At 37.8% G+C, this 24466-nt stretch overlaps 2 protein-coding genes across 3 annotated transcripts; one reads left to right on the top strand and one right to left on the bottom strand.

The window, feature by feature from the left end:
* Positions 1-1863: 1863 nt before the first annotated feature.
* Positions 1864-18242, bottom strand: LOC145638748 (protein ABC transporter 1, mitochondrial-like). 2 transcript variants are annotated; one of them, XM_081689750.1, is made up of 9 exons: positions 18101-18242; positions 16225-16925; positions 15693-15915; positions 14573-14725; positions 11741-11899; positions 9707-9866; positions 3881-3990; positions 3127-3243; positions 1864-2666 (listed from the first exon to the last, which is right to left on the bottom strand). In XM_081689750.1, exons 2-9 carry the CDS (start codon positions 16776-16778, stop codon positions 2277-2279), a joined length of 1866 nt encoding a protein of 621 aa, XP_081545876.1. In that variant the 5' UTR covers positions 16779-16925; positions 18101-18242; the 3' UTR covers positions 1864-2276. The 2 variants fall into 2 exon arrangements, with proteins under 2 accessions (XP_081545876.1, XP_081545877.1); XM_081689751.1 differs by lacking the exon at positions 18101-18242 and adding an exon at positions 17955-17974.
* A 1873-nt stretch (positions 18243-20115) lies between these two features.
* LOC145638749 (UDP-glucosyl transferase 74CD1-like) lies at positions 20116-23238 on the top strand. The gene is made up of 2 exons (XM_081689752.1): positions 20116-20973; positions 22516-23238. The coding sequence occupies exons 1-2, from the start codon at positions 20293-20295 to the stop codon at positions 23236-23238; spliced, it is 1404 nt and encodes a 467-aa protein (XP_081545878.1). The 5' UTR covers positions 20116-20292.
* Positions 23239-24466: the final 1228 nt, after the last annotated feature.

The following is a 24466-nucleotide window of genomic DNA, read 5'->3' on the forward strand; positions in this document are numbered from 1 at the left end:
AACAAGAAATTTAATGGAAATAATAGAGATTGAAAATTTATGAAATATAATATTATAATGGTTTGTTTATTTCACACTTTTTTTTTGGTAAATTTTGTTTTGTGAATAGCATTTTTGGTGATTGATATAGTGTATTATGTGCTTTTAACTGTTATAAGTCTTATTACTTACCATCATTATTTTTGAGTACTCAATAATTACCCATTCTACAATAATTAAAGTTGAGTTATTTATTATTATTATTATTTTTTTTTTTTTTTGCTTGAATCAATACTTTGACATGGTATATAAAACTCCCTATATAGTAGTGTGATAAAATCAGAAGTTCAATCTCAATCTCTCCTTTCAAAATGAAATAAATAATGTATGATTATTAGGCCCATGTTGTATTATACTTCAAATCCAAAGGACTCTTAAGCAAATCTAATGGTTGTAGTTATTCTAGTTAAGGACTTGTTTGCGATTTTCAACAAGTCATAGCTACATGCTTGACCATTACGGCGCGTTTGGTTGGTGGGATAGGAATAAGAGTGATAAAGAGGGAGGATAAAGATAGAGAATTGAGAGGTGAGACAAGGATAAATAATTCTTATCCCATGTTTGGTAGTAATAATATTATAAAAATAACCTTACTAACTTCTACTCTTTTATTTATCCTTTCAATTTCATTAAGGGTAATTTAGTATTTTTGTCCCTTTCCTTTATTCCACCCCCGTTGGTTATAGAAATGGAGGGATAAGGGGGTGTTCTTATCCTTATCCTCAACCTCCTTTTAATCCCCATCCCTCTAAACAAACTCTACTTTTCTTCTATCCTCATCTCTTATCCTTATCTCTCCCTTTTTATCCCCCTAAACAAACACTCTCTTAGAGTTAAAAATAAATTAGCTTAGGCAAGCTAATTTGCTGTACAAATATTTTTCAAAATTTTGGAGATTAATATAGTAATATAATTAACTTTAAATAACTAATAGAAAAAGTCAAGAAGTAATTACCGTTAACATCATCACTGTCATGTGTTAGCTTCTTATTAAAAAATTTCAGTCCAAAATTTTAAAAGACATTTTTTTTTCTCCATTTCAAGATAAAGCTTATGTTTGGAAAATGTATGTTAGCCTAAAAACTTTTATGACTAAATCTACTAATTGCAAATTTTCCTATGAAAGTACAAAAAAAAAAAAAAAAAAAAAAAAAAAAAAAGAGGTATGGTTGGTCTCTTTCGTTTTCCTTCTTTCCTATATTGCTATATGGAATTTTTTATTTTTATTTTTATTTTTTTACATTTTATCAGCGATGGTATGAGTTTAAAGTTAATTAAGATATTTAACTAACAAAAGAGATCATTATTTATATTACGCACGTAAGAGCAAAAGTTTTATTGCTAAAACCGTGTTTTGCACAAGATTAGTGTAAAAACAATCTTGAAGCTTAATGTTTTGGTAGATTTGTTTCTTTGACATCCTCAAAATACTCTTAAAGAGGCTCTTCGACAGTACTCCGAATGAGTTATGCCTTCTCTCTTCATGACTCATGAGCAGTGGATTGAATGCTCATCCATGAAGGTTTTTGAATAACTATTGATCCCAAATCTATTTGGTTATTAGAATAACCATATTGAATAACTTTTGCCTTAAATCATTTTTTTTCTTAAGAAATTTGCCTTAAATCATCTACTGATATACTTTGTATTAATAAATGAAAAAAAAAAAAAAGCTATTCAAAAAAATAAATGAAAATCCAAATAACTCGTATGTTTATTTTACTCTTGTTCCTAGTTTTGTCGTCTTTTTATCCTTTCTTCGGTCAATCCTATCATGTGCAATACCCAAAAACAAAGTGACAGAAACAAAAGAAACATAACAAATGTATAATACAACATAAAATTAGATAATTGTAAAGCTTATACATGGGAGCACCCCAGTTTCTCAAATACTACAGTAGTTTACATTATTTGAGAACATAAAGAACAAAGTTTAAGACCCATCATCAGCTATCTCGTATGAATTAGGATGGGGTGTATTAATGTTCCAGCGATCTAGTTGCTTCTAATATGTAAGAAATGACAAGGCCTCGATTTTCCACCCTAAAATGTACGAAGCCTTCCCCATAAAAATAGACATGCTATAATTCCCTCGTATAACCAATGCAAAATTGTCCAAAACTGGGGAAAACGAAAAAGAATCTGTACAGTTGAAGGATGCACAATTACATCCTTGAATTATTATGTATACCAATCAATAATTAAATAAATGATAGATATACTAGATATTTCCTTCACTAAACTGATCCACTAGATATCTGATCACTATCTTCTCCAAAATTGTAATGCTCATATATTTCCAACAGCATTTCTCTGCAAGGTACAACAGCGCCTAGCTTGATGTTAGCCAAAAATGCACCAGAAAGTTTACGATGAAGACTGTAAGCCTCATCAGGCGGAGCCGACAATCTGTGTTTAAGCATGGTTGCCCCTAGATTTGAGAGGCTGTGTGTAACATTGGTGGAACGAAAATCATAACCACCGGGTCTTGAAAAAGGCAGGCCAACAACAAAACCCGCCTGAACATGAGCATCCAACATTATATCTGATTCCTCCCCTGTAAGGAAGCCAAGTCTGCGAGACATCTCTATCACAGCATCTCTATCGCAATTTGCACAAGCAACCACCTAAAAATAATTACTTATTCAGATAACTGAAATGGAATTGGAGGATTGATCATATAAATACATTGTAAAATCCAAGAAAGGTTAGACTATCATGTTCACTTTGGTCTAAAAGAGTTGATAAATTTGCCAAGTGGCCTGCATCGCATCCCATCAGTTATGTCCACCGTGTTTCAAATGTTATAATGTCCCAAGCAGTTATATTTCAGGAAACACCCTACAATCAATTTCCCGAGAAAGCAACAGGAATTCACCTTATTATTCTGAAAAAGCAACAGAAATTTAAATTTCTGATTACTCTTCCCTTTTCTAATGGAGACTTTCTGACTATTGTGTTTGTGAACATTTTTATGAGAGCTAGACAACAGACAATACTCCGTATCATGCAACAAGGATAAATACACTGCAAGGATAACATATTACTATTCCCCTGGGGATGGTGAGTAAAGAACTAAAAGATTACCATTCTTAAATAATCATCTACAAAGGCCTTCGGATAATGTCGTGCAGCTCCAAAGTCAATCAAATTGATCACTCTTGTTGCTTCATTGTACAAAAAGTTGCCCCAATTTGGGTCAGTCTGCAGTGAAGACAGGGTACATGAGAATGTTATCATAAAAGAGAAAGGTTGTCATTTGCAATAGAAAAACTAGAAAAAAACTGCCAGTATATCTTTCACAAACTAGCGAGTTATTAGAGAGCGTGAAAGATGAAATCATAAAAAATGTGAATGATTTCCCATAATAATCAACTCCATAAAGATTAAAAAAGATCAATACTAGCTCACTGTAAACCAGAATCCTGATTTTATTCTGGTACGTATTTTTGTAAAGACTTTGCCACTCCATAAAACCGTACAATACCTAGGCCCCTACTCCATACTACTAATGGGTAACCCAGACAGAGCAAAGCCCTGGCCGTCAACCACCTCCTTACTTCCCACAAACAAGTGAGGCACCTGGAATCTTAGATGCCCTAAAGACAGAGCTTTTATGTTCACATACTAACTGCAGCCAGAAATCTATATCTTTCTTTGCAGCTCAATAGCTCAACGTCAATTCGTGACCTAAAAATTCATAGGAACAAGAGAGTCAAACTCGTCACCTCAATGCTACAAGGTGGATCGGAGTTCAATCATTGAAGTATTGGGGGCTCGACATGAGAGCAAAAAAAGTACAAATACCCTTGAAAGAAACTAAAAGTGAACACTTAAATACCTGCATGAAACGAAAGACAAACAACTCCATCAGAGTCAGGTCCAACAACTTCTTCCCAACATCATTACGAGTCTCCTGATCCAGTGATGCCACTTTATCAATGGGAATTCCTGTCAACATTAATTCAAGAATGTAAAAGATCCAATAGAGCTGTGACGTAATTTTCTGAGAACATGAAAAGACAATAACCTTGCAGTAATGCTAACTATGAGTCAGACCATACTTGGGAAGTCTAGAAGGTCAAGTTCCTAGTTTTGTATAAATTGATGACTTTATCTCTTAAATAAGGTTACACAATGGCAATATTTAATGATCAAAATCTCCGGTCCTTCAGTGTTGTCAGCAGCATACAATTTTATTGTGAAAATTCAATTACAGGTGGAATCTTCAAGATTCAGGCTTGGGTAAACCCACATTAATTGTGTTAGAGAGTGTTTATTCTTCCAAGTCTTCATATCAAAGATTTGATGGGAAATCTTCTACTTTTTTTCTACAGCACAATTTACCTATGTCATATGCTGATCCTTTGACTACCGGCAAAGCTGGCCAAGCCCCGTGTGCCACTCGATAAGCCCCATTGCTTAAGTTGAGTCAATCCTTCTCCTTTATGACAATTAATTTTATGCCTCTGGGAATGCTCTTGCTAGCACACCTCTAAGAGCTAAGCAATGCCCCTCAAGTGAACAACTACATCCCTTAGTACTTTGCCTGATTAATTATGACCCACGTAGAAAAGTGAACACACAACTACAAAAGTTAGTCACAATCATTAGTGAAACCGAACAGTGACTTGACACTATTGTGCTTTAGTTTCCTCATACTGTTGTTGAAGGAAAGCGAGAGTTAAGAGAACACATGTGTCTGCAAAGATAGCTTATTATTGGTAGCCTATCAACTAGGATGCACAAATGGGCCTTGGTGGTTATTTATAGGCCACCTTACTATAGGAACTAGAGTATTCTATTCTAAAACTCACCCCCCCCCCCCCCCCTCTTAAGGGAACTTTCCATACAAAGAAGTTTCTTACAAATACGTAAAAGATAGTTCTACACAGCTCCTAGCTAGACTTTTCTACACAAGAACACAAAAGTGCCTTCCAACGCACTTTAGAACATATAGGACCTTATCTTGGAAATTCACCCTGACCATTATCGTCATTCAGCCAAATAAATTCACCCTGACCATTATCGTCATTCAGCCAAATTATGGCACACCCCAAATCCTAGGCCATTCGGAGCTTGTTTGGTCCACCAAACGGCCCATTATCATGTTACTATCAATGTTGTGTTCAGTGGGAATATTTAGCCTTACCAATATAATGCTCTGCAAGGGGAAGGCTGCGCCAAGGAGCTCATGGTTATCCCCCCTTAGGCCATGACGCTACAATGTTGCCTAGTGACCCACAATGCTTCTAGTGGTGTGGCCATCATGGGTATGTGTCACGGTCCGAGAGTTCTGACACCGGATCGTGCGGCGCGCACTTGTCTATTGACGACAAGGACGCAAGCCTAGAACGAGAGAGGTTCGTGTGCACACAGCAACACGGACCAAGGGTATCTCAAGAAAGCACACGTCAACTACGGGTGCAAAGTCAGGGCTTGTGACGGCCGATACTTTAAAGCGGGCACAAGCGGAACCGACGAGATGAAGGCGTCTTTTGAGGGTCTCTTGGTTTGGTGGGGATGCTTTAAAACAAGGCAAGCACAATATCTATAAAGGCTTAGAACAACACACAAGTCTTAAAGCAATAGCAAAGGGGTAGAGAGCTTTGATTCATTAATCATCACTCCCTAAAGAGCTTTATATTGAATACATGGAGAATTACTAGTGAACGTTACAACTACAGTAACACAATAATTCTACCTTAGAGCCTAGAAAGCAAAAAGAAAGACTTAAAAGACAAGACATGAGGAAAATACTAGTAAAAGAAAGAAGAATACATAAGAAAGAGGTTGGATTCTAACATCCTCCCCCACTTAAGCCGTCGACGTCCTCGTCGACTTACAAAACAAACTCTTAAAGATTCTAGCTGCTTCAGTCTTCTGTTGCAGGGTTGGCCTTGTCCTGGTTCTGATGTTGGCGCGGTAGCTCACGTTGCGGTTGCTATCTTCTGGATCTGGATGATAGGGTTTGAGACGACTAACATGGAAGACGGGGTGAATCCGCATCCACGTAGGCGGTTCAACCTTGTACACATTCCTCCCAATCCGTTTAGTGATGCGGATGGGGCCTTCGTATTTTCGAATCAGGCGACAATCTCTGCCTCTGAGAAATTGCAGCTGCTATGGTAAAACCTTCACCATCACCATGTACCCAACTGCAAAATCCACCGGCCTTCTTTTGTGATCTGACGAGACGCTCTCTCCAGGTAGGCTTTAGCAATGTCAGTGTTTTGCTTCCACTCTCTTGTAAAATCTCGAGCCTGAGCACTTCTTCCGCCCGCCCTCCCACTCTGACACCGTGTGCGGAAGGAGAAGTTGTTGACCCATGATCAGCTTAAAGGAGCTTTTGTTGGAGGAAGAGCTCCTTTGAGCGTTGAAGCAAAGTTGTGCCACGTCCAAAAGTCTCACCCAATCTTTCTGGTTAGCGCTTACGAAGTGACGCAAGTATTATTCAAGCAGCCCATTGAATAACAGTGCATCGACACCAAACCCTCCAAGAAGGGCACCCCATTACATGCGAAAGCAGGAATAATGCCGAGAGAAGGTATGCGGCACAAGAAAAGGAGTTATTAGCCATTGTGCACTGTCTAATAGGATGGAGACACTATTTGTTGGGATCAAAGTTCACTGTCCGCACAGATTACACCTCGGCGAGTCACTTTCTCACCCAACCCAAACTGACGGGGAACAGGCTCGGTGGCAAGAGACCTTAGCCGACTTTGATGTGGAGTTCACCTATAGAACGGGGTCAAGCAACAGAGTCGCTGATGCCCTGAGTAGGCGTGCCGATCTTGCCGCAATGTACAAGCTAGCCCCAATGGCCGCAAGCAACATTGCCAAAAGATCAAGTACGAGCTTATCTAGCAGATGACCCAATGACAAAAACAATAATGAAGATGATAGAAGAAGGGAACACTCGACGCTTTTGGATGGAGAATGGCCTCATCTTCACCCAAAGGCACGAAACTTTTCATCCGTAGAGCAGGTGGATTGAGAAAGATGCTGCTCTATGGGCGGGACACCCAGGATGGCAGAGAACCCTCAGTCTACTCGCGATGGGGTACTACTGGCCATGAATGAAGGAAGATGTCACGGTCCGGATGTTTTGACACCGGATCGCGCAGCGCGCACTTGTCTATTGACGACAAGAACGCAAGCCTAGAGCGGAAAAGGTTCGTGAGCACACAGCAACACGGACCAAGGGTATCTCAAGGAAGCACTCGTCAACCACGGGTGTAGAGTCGGGGCTTGTGACGGCCGATATCATACTCTTGTGGCATCCTGTTCCGATCGGCCCATTTCTTCATTCTCTTTGCTGCCCGCTCCAGTTGGAGCGGGCAACTTCCATGTTTTGTTGCCACTCTTTCTTGAATTTCCGGGCTTCTCCCTTCTTCTGACGTTGTTATGGTGTAAGGTAAAAGAGGTTGTTGGCCCATCACCAACTCGAACGGACTTCTGTTAGAAGCAGAGCTCTTTTGGGCGTTGAAGCAGAGTTCAGCGACGTCAAGGAGTTTCACCCAGTCTTGGCGCTGACGAAATGTCTCAAATATTCCTCTAAGAGGCCATTGAATCTCTCTGTTTGCCCGTCAGATTGGGGGTGGTGACTTGAAGACATGTTTAAGTTCGACCCCATTAGTTTGAACAACTCTGTCCAAAATATGCTCGTGAATCTGGTATCTCTACGATGCTTTGAGGCATCCCCCAATACTTCACAATGTGTTTGAAAAACAGCGCCGCTGTCTTCTCAGCACCGCAAGCTTTCTGCACGGGGACGAAGGTAGCATACTTCGAAAACCTGTCGATCACCACCATTTCAACTGAATATTGATCCACCTTAGGTAGACCACTAATGAAATCCATAGATACACTCTGACACCAACTGTCACGATCCGAGAGTTCTGACACCGGATCGTGCGGCGCGCACTTGTCTATTGACGACAAGGACGCAAGCCTAGAACGAGAGAGGTTCGTGTGCACACAGCAACACGGATCAAGGGTATCTCAAGAAAGCACACGTCAACTACGGGTGCAGATTCGGGGCTTGTGACGGCCGATACTTCAAAGCGGGCACAAGCGGAACCGACGAGATGAAGACATCTTTTGAGGGTCTCTTGGTTTGGTGGGGATGCTTTAAAACAAGGCAAGCACAATATCTATAAAGGCTTACAACAACACACAAGTCTTAAAGCAATAGCAAAAGGGTAGAGAGCTTTGATTCATTAATCATCACTCCCTAAAGAGCTTTATATTAAATACATGGAGAATTACTAGTGAACGTTACGACGACAGTAACACAATAATTCTACCTTAGAGCCTAGAAAGCAAAAAGAAAGACTTAAAAGACAAGACATGAGGAAAATACAAGTAAAAGAAAGAAGAATACATAAGAAAGAGGTTGGATTCTAACAGTATGACATATAGCCCACATCTCATCCTTAGAACTCCTGAAGTGGGTTATAGGTCATACCTGCGTTCAACACTATTACCCAAGTCAATATAACATAGGTCATATGAATTGGTAAATGCGGCTCACCTTCCTTTTTGTAAAATACGTCCTCCGTTTTTTTAAAATCGCACCATTTTCCTTTTTGGGAAGTTGTACATTTATTGCACCATCCTTCTATGGTATGCTTTATCATGTGTTCACACTACTAAATAACAATTTGCCCTTATATACATTTGATAATAACCATTATTCTCTCTTTTGTTTGTACTCACATGGGCATTATTGGTATCCCCCACTTTTTACCCCCTTTCTTAATTCTTGCGCCCAAAGCGTATGGTGCAATTAAAATTGGAGGAAGTATATAATTTGCAACTATCAAGTCCAGATGGAGTTGTTCAAAGACTCTCTTAGAGTTTTGCAGCTGTAGCAGGTCTGTAATTTTGGGGGACACAAAGGAAGAACATCACTAAGGCAGAGAGCTAGGGAGTGAGGTATCTATCAGCCTGCTACTAGAGAAAAAAACGAGACTGAAATTACCAGTACTTTTTGTTGGGAGACTCTGTAGTTTGTAGAGCAGAGTAGGGTTTCTGATTTCTTTGTTAACTTATCTAAAAGAATAATTTGAGCTTAGGCTCAAATATACATAGAAGTACTGGCACTTAATATTCTTTCACTAGTTCTTGATGTAGACGTCTCATCCTTTTCCTTTCTTATTAATAGATTTTTCAATTGATCTAAAAACTTTCAAATTTAAAAATAAAGACACACCACCAAATTCCCTCCCTACCTCTACATTCCCTTCAAAGGAAAAAAAAAAAAAAAAAAAAGACGATATAGCATTTATTTATTTTTTTTTTTTTGTTTTTTTGCAGATTCAACATCTCTATTTACATGTTTCTCCTCATAAACTGATATATGATAAGAACCAATCTACAAATAGAGACATAAAATTAGTAATATTCAAATGGGTTTTCATGATAGACCTTTGTCCAAACGAATCTAATTGAAGGTAATTCAATGCATGCATGCAAAAGGTAATCTCTAAGAATTTATAAAAGCCTTGAACTGAAAAACACGCTATAAGCAGTGAAACATTGGATTAATAATTTATGTAAATATTATCTTAGATTGGCCCGAGTAAGATGTCTTAGCAAATTCAAAAAACAGACAATTTTATTCCAGTTAAAAAGCATCACACAATTAAGTTTAAGCAACTACCGTGGATAAGCTCGGTTGTCAAGACTCTTTTACTCGATAACTCATCTACAACCAAGGGCACATAAAACCCCTGTTTTTCAGAGAGAAGATTCCGAAATAGTTTTTGGTTATTGGCTTCCAGCACATAGTCACATTCACGTGATAACTCTTCTCTCGCAACCTGCAACAGCATAAATCAACGATAAAATAAGACATAAAATTCAATTGCGAATTCAGGAGTTTGTTCAATGACAATCAAATTAGAGGATTTTTCTTTAAAATATCACATATTGCTGGAGCAGTTTACCCAAGGGAACCAATTCGGGTTGAGTCAAGTTCAGGTCATAAATCATTTGGGTTGATTTGGGTAGTTCCATATTTAAATCTATTTGCAATAGGCTATTGTGATTATAGTCATCATTAGACACATTGTTTATCAGGCATAACCAAATCAGATCAGATCAGATCAAATTCAGGTCATGTGATTTCAAGTACAAATTGGGTAGTATTACCGGCTAAGGGTCGGTTTTTCCAGGTCTACACGCAAGGAGAATATGTGGGACACTAAAAAAGATAAAGATAATCTAAAACTCTAGGATATATTTCCCCCATTTCTATTTACTTGACTAACATTCCTTAAACGAAAATGTCATATTACTTGACCCATAATATAAATGGAATGGTTTTAACTACAAGCTTACATACTTACCCTTAATCATCCCAATCCTAAGCTTACTAAACCCCAAATCTCAAGCCCCTTCAACACTTTTTTATGAAACAGCCACCACCTTCTACATTAAAATCACCACCTTTCCTGCTGTACAACTGCCACCCTCAACGGATATCACCACCCACTCCGATGCATTACCAATAACTCATCAGAAACTGGCACCCTCACTGGAAATCACCAACTAGCCATCCTCCACACCAATTCGCCGCTCCTAACTCGCTGAAATCTGCCGCCCTCACCAAAAATCACTACCCAATGCACCAAACTGCCACCCTAACCTGCCAATATCCACCACCATTACCAGAAGTCACATCCCTTCGCACTATACTCCGTCCCTATGACCCTAACTCGCCAAAATCACATACCCACCTTACCAAAAAGAACTGCATCCTTGGCCACTAAATCACCCCTTAAACCACCAAAAACACCCACTGCCTAGCACCATCACCTTCACCCTTAGCTCAAATTCTCTCTCTTTAAAGTCTAAACCCGCTAACCATTAGATCCATAGCCTAGCACCACTTTCGCCCAACTCATTATTTATGGTTTGAAGAGAGAATAAGATAACGAAAGGAGAAAGAGAAAGAAAAAAAAAAAAAAAGGCAGATCTGAAGGAGGATGAAAGAGATAAGGTTGTAGGAGACAGGAGCGACAGTGGGGATGTGGTCATGGAAGTTAAGCAAGAGGGAGGAGGAGGAGCACTTGACCTGGTGGAAGCAATTAGATATGGATGACGGAGTGGGGTGGTGGTGGCAGTGATGACATGTGGCCGGCGCCGGCGGTAGCAATTGCGGTGGGGTGCCTGTTGGTGTGGTGGGTGAGTGGGTTTAATTAACAAAATTGTTTTGCTACTTAACAAAGGTTATTAAACTACCCACAACACTTTCTCTCCCATCTTCCTTAAAAAGTGTGCCAAGAGCTATAAGTCAATTATAGAAATGGAGGAAGTAGTTTGTAACTTCGACACTTTGTATAACAAACTTAGATTTTTGTTAGAGATTTTATTATTCTTAGTCTCCTCCACCATCCCTTTTGCCCTCACCTCCTTACTCTAACCCCCTTCCCTTCAACAACAATGTTGCTTCCTATTACAAAGGAGGCCATGGTCCATGACTGTATTATGCTCTAAGACAATGCTACATGCTGCATTGCTGCCCATGAAAACGACAAAGCATTTTCTTACATAACAAACATCAAATGAACCCTGCTACAAAATAAACTTACAAACCGAATTCCTCTATATCCCTTGTAATTGTGTTATATAAAAAATTGTTAAACAGGTTACAAAATTAAGATGATCCAAACCTTAAAGATTTTTCACGCACCTTCATAGCTTGGTCAAGATAAAGTCCCTTAGGAATCAGGTTTGTATAATCCAACAGCAATTTCACATTCTTGATGTCACTTTCAATGCTATCTGCTACTCCTGGGTACTGTATTTTCATTGCTACCTCCATACCATCATGTGTGACAGCTTGGTGAACCTGAAAATTTCAACAGTTATTAGAGTTATTATTAGCTTTTAGATAAGAAACTCAAGAAATCAAAAAATTAAATTATAAGAGTATGATGCAAATTATTGACACAAACAAACATCCATAAGGCTTGGAAACAAGTCACAGGCCAACTTCATGCAACTATGCAAGTTCACTAGACAAGAACTCATTGCTTCGCACATACGAAGTGGTGCAAGTAGGAGCATCATGAAAGAAGTAATATACTTCCTCCGTTTCATTTTAGTTGACACGTTTTGACTTCTTCCACTTTTCACATAAGTTACTTTGACCTCACTATGTGATTTATTCTAAAGAAAAAAAAAAAAAATAGTCGAGTGGGGTCTTGTTTGATTTGTCTCAATTTCTATTTTTCAATATTAAATTTGTTTGTTGTATATGAAGATATAATTATTTGAAGTTATGCATTGGCAAAGACGCTAGTAGAAAATGTGTCAATTAATATAAAGCAACTTAGCAAGTACTCCCTCCGTCCCCAAAAGTTCGACCCTTTTGGCTTAATTTTAGTCTCAAAATGATCGACCCATTTGCATTATAACACCCACCAATTTACAATATTATTTGTGCAAAATTAGCTTCTCCATATAAAATTTGGTTTTTTCATGTACTTTTAATACTTTGTCCCTCTACTTTTTTACAAACCCCATGTAAATTTATCTTTCCAATATAAGTTTACTTGTTTTTAATTTAACTTTTTTAATACCCGTGATCAACCCAAAAGGGTCGTTCTTTCGGAGACGGAGGGAGTACCACTTATTACACAGGGAAGGAAAAAAAAAAAAAAAAAGACCTTCTAAATCCTATCTAGGACAAGAGATGTTTGGTCAATCCTAGTGCTACCTAATTTGCTACCCTGAAACGCATTATAAAAACACAATTGACGTGAAATGTATCATGCTCTGTGAGCAAGTTGAAAAGTTTTAACAAAAATATGTTGCAAATCACATCCTTGTTTACATATTAATTCCAAGTTCCAACCACCGGAAGTGCATGTATTATGTACCATATCCAGGCCATACTTGAACTTAATAATTGAAAGAGGGTGAGGAGGAAGAGTGGATTAACCTATAACATTTCAGATTCAAATCTTTCCAAAATTGCTTCTATTAAGGATGTTCCATCAGTGGATTTGACACTTTGGTATAGATAATTAATAGAAATAGAGATGATAGTTTCTAATGTCTAGATCAAATCCCAGTTTTGGAGTTACCTCCCACATTTGAAGGTGAATTGATGTAATGCTGATGTGACAGTTTTCATATCTATCAAATTTACTTTAGAAAATGATTTCACTTTCCCCCCTCCCAAGGACATTTGGGAGTAAAGGGCTCCTACAAAGTGTTTTTTTATAATTGGCAAGATTTAAAGGTAAGGCTTCAACCAAGGATGTTCTAAAAGGATATCTCAGACCTGCAAACTAATTGGCATATGCAACAGGACCAAGGATCTGCCAATCAGCTCCTTCTTATGCCACTGGTTTCTTTTTCTTAGGACTTCGGCTTCAAAGGTCTAATCTACATGCTTCATGAATAATAGAACTGGTCAAACAGTCAACAATTGGAGCAGTGCCACTTAAGTTATGCAAATTCCAGTAAGTGGATGATGAAATTATTTCAGGAATGCAAGTCAGCTTCCTTTCCAGTTCTTAGGGGTAAATGGTTAAGCTTTTAGCACTGGTTTGCTGCTTTCTTATTCAGTTCACTAATCAATTACATAAATTCCAGATTGCATACAATAATTTGATTCATGGGGAATATAAGCAAATCAGGTAATTCTAACTTCTAAGTTGTTGGTCAGTGTCACCATACAAGTAATTATATACCGAGAGGGAGTAAAATGATTCCACCTCTTGAAAGTAGAATTCTCATTCACAATAGCTGTAATTCAGGTTATTAATCAAAAGCATCTTCTTCCCTAATTTCTGCCACTCATGATGTCTAAGCTATGCTAATTCGTAGCATCAGATTACAACTTCAAGAGCATTTTCCCTAATTTTATTGGCATCTTTGCATTGCAAAAATCAATTAAAATATATACCATGAACTGCTTAATCAAAAAAATAATCCACCATAGCCCAAATCAACACAAGATTACTGTATTTGCCTTGATTTTGTTAAAAGCATTTGTCAATCAAATCTATAGCATTTGGTCATTAATAGAGGTCTAGAGTTACATTGTAGTTATACTGTTCATATAGTATTTCTACTCAATAAAAATCCATTGAAAAGGATTGTGCCAATGACAATTAGCCTACAGCAAAGGTGGCTAGTGGGCTAGTTCAGGCACAACCACCTCAAACTGGCGTGGTATGCCCAGGCTTAATCTGGTTCAACACAGGGAATCAGCATGAATTGGGTGGTTATGTGCAATAGGTTCAAAATTTCCACACAGAAAGTTTGGCCATGGCTCTGGCTACTTCAGGAACCCAGTTGTTAGATACTTCATATAAGATTTAAGAAGATAAGACAAAAGTAACTTGCTACTCAAACATAATGTACCTCAAATATGACAATTAGGGAAATTTATGAACAGCAACAAGGCTTTGGTCTTAAAATAATTTGGGGTCAGCTAACAAAAAATATCAACAAGGAAATTCACAAAGCAAAGGAAGGGGGAAAAAAGCAATATAACTGCACATAATACCTGACCAATACTTGCAGATGCCATGGGTTCATAGTTAAAACTCCTCAACTTTGAAGACCACTGAGGCCCTAATTCAGCATCCAAGACTTGATTAATTTGGCTCCTTGGCATCACGTCAGCGCCTTGACGGACTATCTCCAAAGCAGCCAAGATCTAGCAATGAAGGAGAGAACCAAATACATCAGAACTCCATAATTACTTTATTTACTGATTTCCTACGATTAATCTGAAAAAGAATCAGTCCATGAAAATAGGGCTTAAATTTAATATATTGTTTACTATTTTACTTCAAATGAAATTCTGTTCTATACATATACTTTTATATCACAAAATTAATTGAAACCTCCACATCAAAAGCCTGAGAATTGCATGCCAATTACATCGCACAATAGTAAAATACAGCATTATTCCTTTTGATAGAAAATTAAGTTTTTTGGAGGGATGAAAATGTCGGGGAAAAAATTAAAGATATCTAGAACCTAAAAATTCACTGATCAGTGAAAGAAGAAACAGCAGCTGGATCCAAGGCAACGGTGTTGACAGCATGGAAAGGGGTGAGACTCAAGTGACAGTTTGATATTCCTCCACAAGTCCATAATTCCATATCTCTTCTCATTGTTGCATATCAAGATGTAGATGCATCTCATTAGAGATTAACCAGCTGCTTCGCTTGTTTCAATGTCACTTGGTGGCTCAATTTTATGCACTTAGGTTTATCTTAATAATATTAAGGAGTGTGACTCAACTCACTCAAGTGATACTGTGACAAATAATTATTCTTTTATATCTTATCTCATAAATGCATTGTTATATGTTTGCATATCCCATTAAATATTTACAGTTGCTTTGCTTGGTTCAATGTCATAAGAAGGTTTTCTATCATTGAACACAATAATACTGACGGAAAACTGCATAATTTAATTTTTTTGGAGATAGAATATTTATTTATTTTTTACAATTATAATAATAAATTGGAAAGCATAACAGTACTAGAGCAAAAGTGCTCTTCATATTTATAAAGTAAATAAATAAACTTCAAAACCTAAAGCGTCAGTAAATTACTAGATTATAGAAACAACCAGACATAAAAAAGGCTTAATTATAAGAAGGAAGCTAGTACCGGAGCAGGTACAAGAGATTCATCTTGTATACTCAACATCTGCCCTATCTTCAGTGCTGCCCCGCGCATTCTACAAAGAGCAAGTGCTAACCGTTCTGCATTTTTTTCAGATAAAAATGAAGAAGGAGACTGGTTATCCGGTGAATCAGGCCTTCCTAAAAATAACGACTTGGCAGATTCTTGGACACTTCCCCAGGCAAGACCAGCTCCTAGACTAGCAAACCTGCCAATCCAAAAGGTATATTTTAGCATTTTAATGAAATTTAGTGTGATCATGAGTGAATCCGCAACATGGAAAGATGGCAGGCAAGCTCAGCAAGCAACACGCACAAACATTCTCAGGAGAGTGGGTAACAATGTAACATATAATTACAAATAATAACCATAACTCATAACAATAACAACCTCACTTAACAGGCTTACACGTGCTAAATTATCAAATAGGAATCTCAACTCTCAAGAGCAAGCCATGCAAGGTTGCATACAAAGAAACTTAGAAAACAAAACTCCTAAAGAAAAATAAGACACTAACCCAAGAGCCCTGGAGAAGGGTGTAGCAGGCACTTTTCTTTCCCTAGGCTTCCGCCTCTTCAAAGGGATGGTAGTGCTGGAGGCAGAGATGGGAGTGTCGGCGGTTTGACCTTCCCCCACACCCATCAATTGATCAGCCGCAGATTTGGCTCCTACATGTGCATTGAAATCAGGCTGATTCACTGACTCTGATGCTGGAGATGAAACAAATTGTTCAGATGAAGAAGCAGCAATCGAATCACCAGTAGAAGCAATCTCTGAACTTGAAATGACCTCAAAGGCAGAACTATTTCCAGTAGTAGAGACAGCACCACTATCAAAATTAACAATAGAGTCTCCGGCTTTCTTAGAAGACTTTGGCTTACTTGCTAACGGTTCACGTTGGTGAACCTGTACCTTTCCTCTTGTAAGGCCAAATATGCTTGCAGATTTCTTAATGAAAGATTGTAGTGCATCTCTTGAACCATCGCTTGCTCCTGAACGTCTCACAACCTCCCTGGCTACTAATGATAATCCCTCAGCGACCCTACTCATGTCTCTCATTGTTGAACTCATGGAATATGTTTGTGCCTTTTAGTGCTTAAAGTATAATGCATATGGCAAGAATCTTGTCTGGCGGTATTCCTATATCATCATGTTGACTGGAGGACCATCTTTCTTTATAATAACGTAAATCTCAAACCAATTGGTATGGTAAAATATCTGTCCATGAATTTAAGTACTCAGTGAAAATGACGGTAATTTTATATGGAAATGATGCATAATAATCCAACATTACATGAGGATCTACAGAAATTCTACAAATGATTGCACAAAGTAACACTGGAAAAGGATCTCTTCACAATTGCAATAGCTACACAAGAATCAAATAGGGATATAATTATTACTTTACTTCATCCTACTATCTTATAAAAGGGGAACAGGGTGTAAGGGATATATACATATTGCTATCAAAGAAGTGTGATCTCCAAGGTTACCCACAAGCTACAAATTTACAAAATTTGAACAGGTGAATTTGATCTACACCGCTCCTTTGCAAAATAAAATGAAGTTTGCAGGTTGGAATAAAGTTCAATTGTTAGGCAGAACAAGAACAGATGTTTATGAATATAATTATGAAATAATTGAAGAACAGAACCAGAAAAATGTATATAATTAATGGAGAACAGTAACATGAGGACTGATATTCCAGCTCAAGTTTGTACTTCGATTGAATTCATCAGATTGCACCTAATGGTGACTGAATGGACTTGCAACTAGTTTGAATTTCAATATCGTGCCACTGACATCGTAGAAAGTTCACATAAACACAATCACGTTATATGTGCACAGATTAGCGAACACATAGTCTGTCAAGTTGAAGTCATTGTTGATTTATAGTCATTGTATGATGTATTACTTATCCAATTCGACCACGAATACAACAACGAAGCAAGGAGAAACTACATTAAGATCACAATCTATAAACCTCATTACCATGAATAAAAATATAATTCAGAAAAAGCTGACTCTCACTCTATAACCAACACCCAAATCATTCAAACTAATGTAACAAACTTTCATCATATCATATGTCAAAAATAAATAAAAAACTTGTAATTCAAATCAAATGATGCATAACATAAAATACATGCAAGAAGATTGTATAATGAATCTCTAATATCCACCAAGATGAAAGAATATTGTAATATCAATTTCATAATCAATTACACAAATCAATAGGAGCATAACCTAGAATATGATAAATTTATTGAATCCAAAATCGAAGGAATTGATTGTAAATGAAGAAATGGAGCTCCAAAACAGGGAAATTTAAAGGAAATGCGAATGCAATGTGATTAAGAGTGGGAGAGGAGAGAGAATACGAAGATCCTAACCTTTTTTTTTTCCGGTGAAGGAAGACGAACAACGGTGGGAGTGAGTATGAGATGGGAAGGCGGGGTTGAGAGGCAGCCACGAGTAGGCAGACCCAAAAATATGCAAAATTCAATTCTCTTCTTTTCTCTTCAAAAAAGCGTTGTAATACGGAGTTTTTTTATTTTTTATTTTTTTTTTAAGAAAAAAAGCGTTGTAATATTAGAGTGAGGATAGATCAAGTAGTTAGAGACTACAAGCTTTCCTATCGATTTCAAGAGGGAAAAAAAAAAAAAAAAACTTGTATTATTAAAGTTCGGAAATTTGAAATATTTTTCTCGAGAATAGCACAAACGTATAGGGCATTATTACACTATACGTAGAAGTAACTTTTTAAAATAGAGGTACAAATATTATTATTGAAGCACATTAATGAATAATGAATAAAATTACATAGACCATCTTTAGAAACATATAGTACCATAAAAATCATCATAAAAATTAACTAACTAATGACTAATGAAAGTATTTTAAAAAGCATGACACTTTGATCGTACAAGTATTAGGATAAGTAGATAAAACATAGTTGAGATTACTATTGGGGATGACGGGTGGGTATAATTTGTGAATTTTGTACCATATAAATCTCTGTTGGACGAGTATGGATATGACTTTAGTAATAACGGATCCAGGGGCGGGCCTACCCAGGCCACGGCCCGCCCTATGCTGGATACATTCAGTATATATAAATAATTCTTATGATATCGTAGGCGTTGGGTTTTAATCCCACAAATAGCATTTTTTTTTCTTTTGTCCTATATTTTGTTTTTTTTTTAATAACTTTTTATTACTTCATATTTTATACGGCCCGCCCTATGTATACATCCTAGATCCGTCCTTGGACTTTAGTGAGTAGTGAATCAATATGGATATCAAAATCCAACTCATTATGGATAGTGGGGAGGTAATAGGTATACAAATGTTAGATGTATATGGATATCAGGGACGGGTATTCACACCACCCCATTTTCCATCTCTAAGTTTTTTTTTCCCTATTGATTTAAAGTCTTATTCAATCAAATGCTCAAATTTTCTTGAGTGTGCAAATTGTTAAAAGTTGTCAAAGCATTACCCTCACACGCATCCTCCATCACAATTCACAACCACATTACACCCATCCAACACTCCTTTCTTCTTACCCAAATAAAAGAATACAAAACCAAGCAAAGCTTGATAGAGTTGGTGGGAAACTCACGTTGTGACTTTGAGGTCACGAGTTCAAGCCCTACCTACTACAAAATTCTTGAGAGTAGGGGGATTCACTTACCTCCCCCCTCTACTCTCAAGCGATGATTTGCCAGTAGGGTCCTTCTTCTTATCTTTAAAAAAAATAAAAGAATACAAAAGTAAAACTTTCATAGCCAATTACCCAATCCTTATCAACCTTTTTTTTTTAAAAAAAAATTTGGTGAAAGAGAGGGGCAAGCCTGGAAAAGAAAGGCACAAACTCACCACTAACAAAACAAATGAAAAGAAACCAACTCTTACTAGAGCCTAAGAAAGTCACAAACTCACCACTAACAAAACAAATGAAAAGAAACCTTTATTCATCCTAATAAACTACTTGGCACCATTCTCGGCCATGCCACCATGAAGAAAATACAAATTTATCTTCATGATAATTATTTTTTAAAAAAAAAAAAACAAAAAAAAAAACCATTTATCTAATGATATTTTTATTAAAAAAAAAAAAAAAAAAAAAAAAAAAAAAAAAAAAAAAATTCATTGAATATGGGTCTATTATTGCTGATTTAACAAAATGCTATATTAATTGAGATTATACCTTGATTTTTTTTTTACAAAAGTGTCATTCGATAAACGTTTTTTTATTTGTCACAAAGATAAATTGGGGTTTTCTTACTAACCCATTTAAAACATCCAAATAGCATGAAAATTCTGGGAGACCGCCTCAATTAATTCCAAATTTTGATCCGCATTCACCCCGTAGTTAGCCCACCAGTCTGCTGCCCTCATCAACTATATATTATGACGGCCAACTGGGGAGTACCACGAGATCCTCGTGAGAACAGCTTCTACTTGTATAATATAAGAATAACAATTATCCTCTTCAAAATCACCAATCAATTTAATCCCAAAAAAATTAGTTGAGTTTGATAAAACGCCATCAATTGAGAAACCAAGATTGCCATAATCAATGGAGGTAATAGTGATGCCATTTCACAGCCAAGGTCATATGAACACCATGCTTCAATTCGCCAAACGTTTAGCGTACAAAAGCGACATCAAAATCACCCTTGCTACCACCCTTACCACCACTCAAAAGATGTCCAACTCTACCAATGACTTCAACTTCATTCGTTTAGAGACCATTTACGATGACTCCAACGAAGCCGGACTCAACTTCCAAGCACGAATGAACAAGTTCAAGATCGAAGCATCAGCGGAACTCGACCGCCTTATTACTACTACTCTCAGCAGATCATCTAAATGTTTGCTGGTTTACGACGCTGCGATGGAGTGGGCATTGGATGTGGCCAAGAAATGTAATGTATTGACTGCAGCTTTTGTTACTCAGGGCTGCGCTTATATGGCGTCTTTCTACCCCATGTTTCTGCAGGAGTATCCTCGTGTTGCTGCTGCCAATCTATTTGTTGATCCTCCTTCGTCGGTACCCAATCTGTCGGAGGAAGAGCTGCTGAAAGGCTTGCCTGGCCTGCAATATCTGTCTTCGTCTTCCTCCAATTCTGATAATTCAGGTGCTCATACTGGTAAAAAGCCCATTCATCTTCTCATTCAAATGGTGCTTGTGTCTATGGAGAATCTTCATCTTGCTGATTGGGTTCTCTTCAATTCCTTTGATCAACTTGAGGATGAGGTTACTTCTTTTCCCCCCCCTTTTGTTTTGTTGGACTTTAATTTGTTCTTATTGCAACTTTGAAGATTGTGTTAATTTGGATTAGTATGGCGATAACTTAATCTGGATTGTGGGGAGTAATAATATGTCAACACTCAACACTATCGTGTAATTTGAATTAGTAATGTGACAACTTAATCCGGACCAAGAGGAGTAATAATGGGTAGTAAAACAATCACTTCATTAGGAGATCAGCCACTTTAATTTAGGCTCTATCAAGTAGCAACAAAGATTCACACTTGATACTATGGTGGATAAGCATCAGAAGAGGTTTCAGAGTCATTAGGCCCTTAGCATTCCCTCAAAAGCCAAAACTCAAGGAGATCCACATCTTTGTCATTTGTCAAGATTGCATGCCTCATAATGCTCAATCTCATGACAGACTCAGAGTGATTGGTTACAGGAATTCAGTTCCCTCAGCTGATGAGCCAATTGGGCCTCTGCTGAAGTCCTGCATCTCCCGGTACAGGGTTTTAATAGCCGATAGTTTTAATATACTTCGTATTTTTTTTTATGGTTAGGAGACATCCCTTGCAAGTAGGAATTATATGGCTATGATATGATGTTTTGGCTATTGTTGCTTTAGATGGGTTTAGTTGCATAATACTCCGAGACTTTGCTGTCAGGATAACAATGTTATATGCATTGAGAATATTCCCACCAAGACTGTTCGGGTAACAAACTTTGCTCATTCCCACTCAATGTTAGAAAAGGCTCAAGGCACACTTGGGAAATAAGGGTCCTAGAGTTTAGATGCAAATCACATTACTCATTAAAGTGAGGCACAGCTCATACAAAAAAAAAAAAAAAAAAAAAAAAATCTCTGCATAAAAACAGATTGCAGACAAGAAACTATTGTAGCCAATGTGCCTTTTTGGGCACCTTAGTGTTTATCATGTCTTTCTAAGGTTGGGTAGCAGTGCAATAAGGCTTCATTTCCACTGCCAAACATTGTTCCCACATGCTTCCGTGAATCTTTGGCATGTATTTAACGTAACCGTGAGCTCTAAGCTGTGTGAGAAAAATGGAAAATGTGGCCTAAAAAATCAGCTCTTCTTTTTTAACAATAATAGGCAGGTTCTGCCTATTATTTTCAATATTTGTTTTGTTTTCATTTCAGTATTTTACACTAGTAGATAATCAATGTATTCAGTGAATAAAACAGCCAAGGTTCAAAAAATTGGCATCAGTATAGCATGTGAAATAGTCCTTCACCTCCACCATCTGTACTAGAGACCCAAGTTGTATTTAGTAATTTGTGTGTGTTTCATAAACAAAAAAACTTTTCGGTCACCTGACGTGAGGTGTCAAATATAGTCAGCAATTACTGTCATTTTAACTCCAAGTTTCCAAGAAAACATCATGAGCTTGCATAGTCACTATTTTTACTTGGAGTTTCCTATGATTGCAATTTAATATCACTCTTTTCTCAACATATCTTGTTCTGTCATTAATGTATGTGAAATTCCGCTGCTAATTTTGAGGATATGACTATCACTGCAGGTTGTCAAGTGGATGAAAAACCTTTGGCATGTGAGGACTATTGGACCCACACTGCCATCTGCATACCTTGACAAACGTATTGAGTATGATGTTAACTATGGTTTTAGCCTCTATAAGCCAAATGATGAGGCTTGTATGAATTGGCTAAACACCAAACAAGCTGCCTCAGTTGTGTATGTTGCATTTGGCAGTGCTGCTAGTTTGAGTGCAGATCAGATGGCAGAAATGGCAGAGGCCTTAAAGAAAAACCCAAGCAGTTTCCTGTGGGTAGTAAGGGAAGGTGAGCAGAAAAAGCTCCCTAAAGATTTCATTAGTGAAACATCAGATAAAGGTTTGGTGATATCTTGGTGCGCCCAATTGGATGTCCTAGCACACGAAGCAGTGGGATGTTTCGTAACCCATTGTGGCTGGAATTCAACAATTGAGGCATTGAGCTTTGGGGTTCCGATGTTGGCAATGCCACAATTTATGGACCAACTGATTGATGCTCATTTTGTTGATCAAGTTTGGGGTGTTGGGATAAGGCCTAAGAAGAATGAGGATAATATTGTTACTTGCGAGGAAATAAAGTCCGGCCTTGAGGAAATTATGCATGGACAAAGAGCAGAGAAGATTAAGGAGAATGCAGCAAAGTGGAAAGCCTTGGCTAGGGAAGCAGTCAGCGAGGGGGGCAGTACAGATAAGAATATTGATGAAATCATCAACCGGCTTGCATCCTTGTAAGGGTTGTGTTAGTGTTTTCATAGGCTTCATTTCCAATTTTATTTCCTTGATTGTATGAACAGTCCAAGACTTAGCTTGTAGACTTTCTATTCAAGGTTTCAAACATATTAATAACTTTTCATCTACAACTGCTGTAGAATCAATCAATCAATCAATCAATCAAAGCCTTAATCCCAAAAGTGGGGTCGGCTAACATGAACCAAATATGATTATTCCGTGTAGTCATCAACATAAATCTTTCTCCTCCATCCCTTACGATCCAAAACTTCATCCTCACGTAAATCCATGCACTTCATATCCTTCCTCACTCCTTCCAACCAAGTCATTTTTGGTCTCCCTCTTCCTCGTTTAATCCCTCCATGATCCCACTCTTCCACTCTTCGCACCGGTGCACCCACGGGTCTCCGTCTTACATGTCCAAACCAACGCAGACGATTTTCCCTTAATTTATCTGCAATGTCTGCCACACCTACTTTCTTGCGAATAACCTCATTTCTGATTCTATCTCTTAAAGTGTTTCCACACATCCACCTTAACATGCGCATTTCCGTAACCTCCATCTTTTTAATATGCTCTTTCTTAGAAGCCCAACATTCTGTACCATAGAGCAACACTGGTCTTATGGCAGTCCTGTAGAATTTTCCCTTCAACTGTAGGGGAATGCTGCGGTCGCATAACACTCCCGTGGCCGCTCTCCATTTAAGCCACCCTGACTTAATTCTGTGGGTTACGTCTTGATCAATGTCACCATTCTTCTGGATGATCGACCCAAGATACTTAAAACATTCACTCATGGTCAAATCCTTTCCATCCAAACTCACCACTTCATTGCTTGTCCCCCTCTGAGTGCCAAAACGACATACCAAATATTCAGTCTTACTCCGACTTAGCTTAAACCCTCTAGATTCCAACCTTTGCCTCCATTGCTCCAACTTAACATTAACCCCGTCCTTAGTCTCATCCACCAAAACGATATCATCCGCGAACAACATACACCATGGAACCTCATCTTGAAATGGTCTAGTTAATTCATCTAGAACCGTTGCAAAAAGAAAAGGGCTTAATGCAGACCCTTGATGCAATCCGATTGTAATAGGGAAATCTTTTGTCAACCCTCCGCATGTTCTCACATTTGTTGACACATCCCGATACATATCCTTAACTAGGTCTACATACCTTCGTGGGATACCTTTCTTCAACATTGCCCACCAAAGTATCTCTCTTGGCA

Source organism: Chenopodium album, chromosome 7 (genome assembly GCF_948465745.1).
Source record: "Chenopodium album chromosome 7, dcCheAlbu1.1, whole genome shotgun sequence".
Taxonomy (NCBI): Eukaryota; Viridiplantae; Streptophyta; class Magnoliopsida; order Caryophyllales; family Amaranthaceae; genus Chenopodium; species Chenopodium album.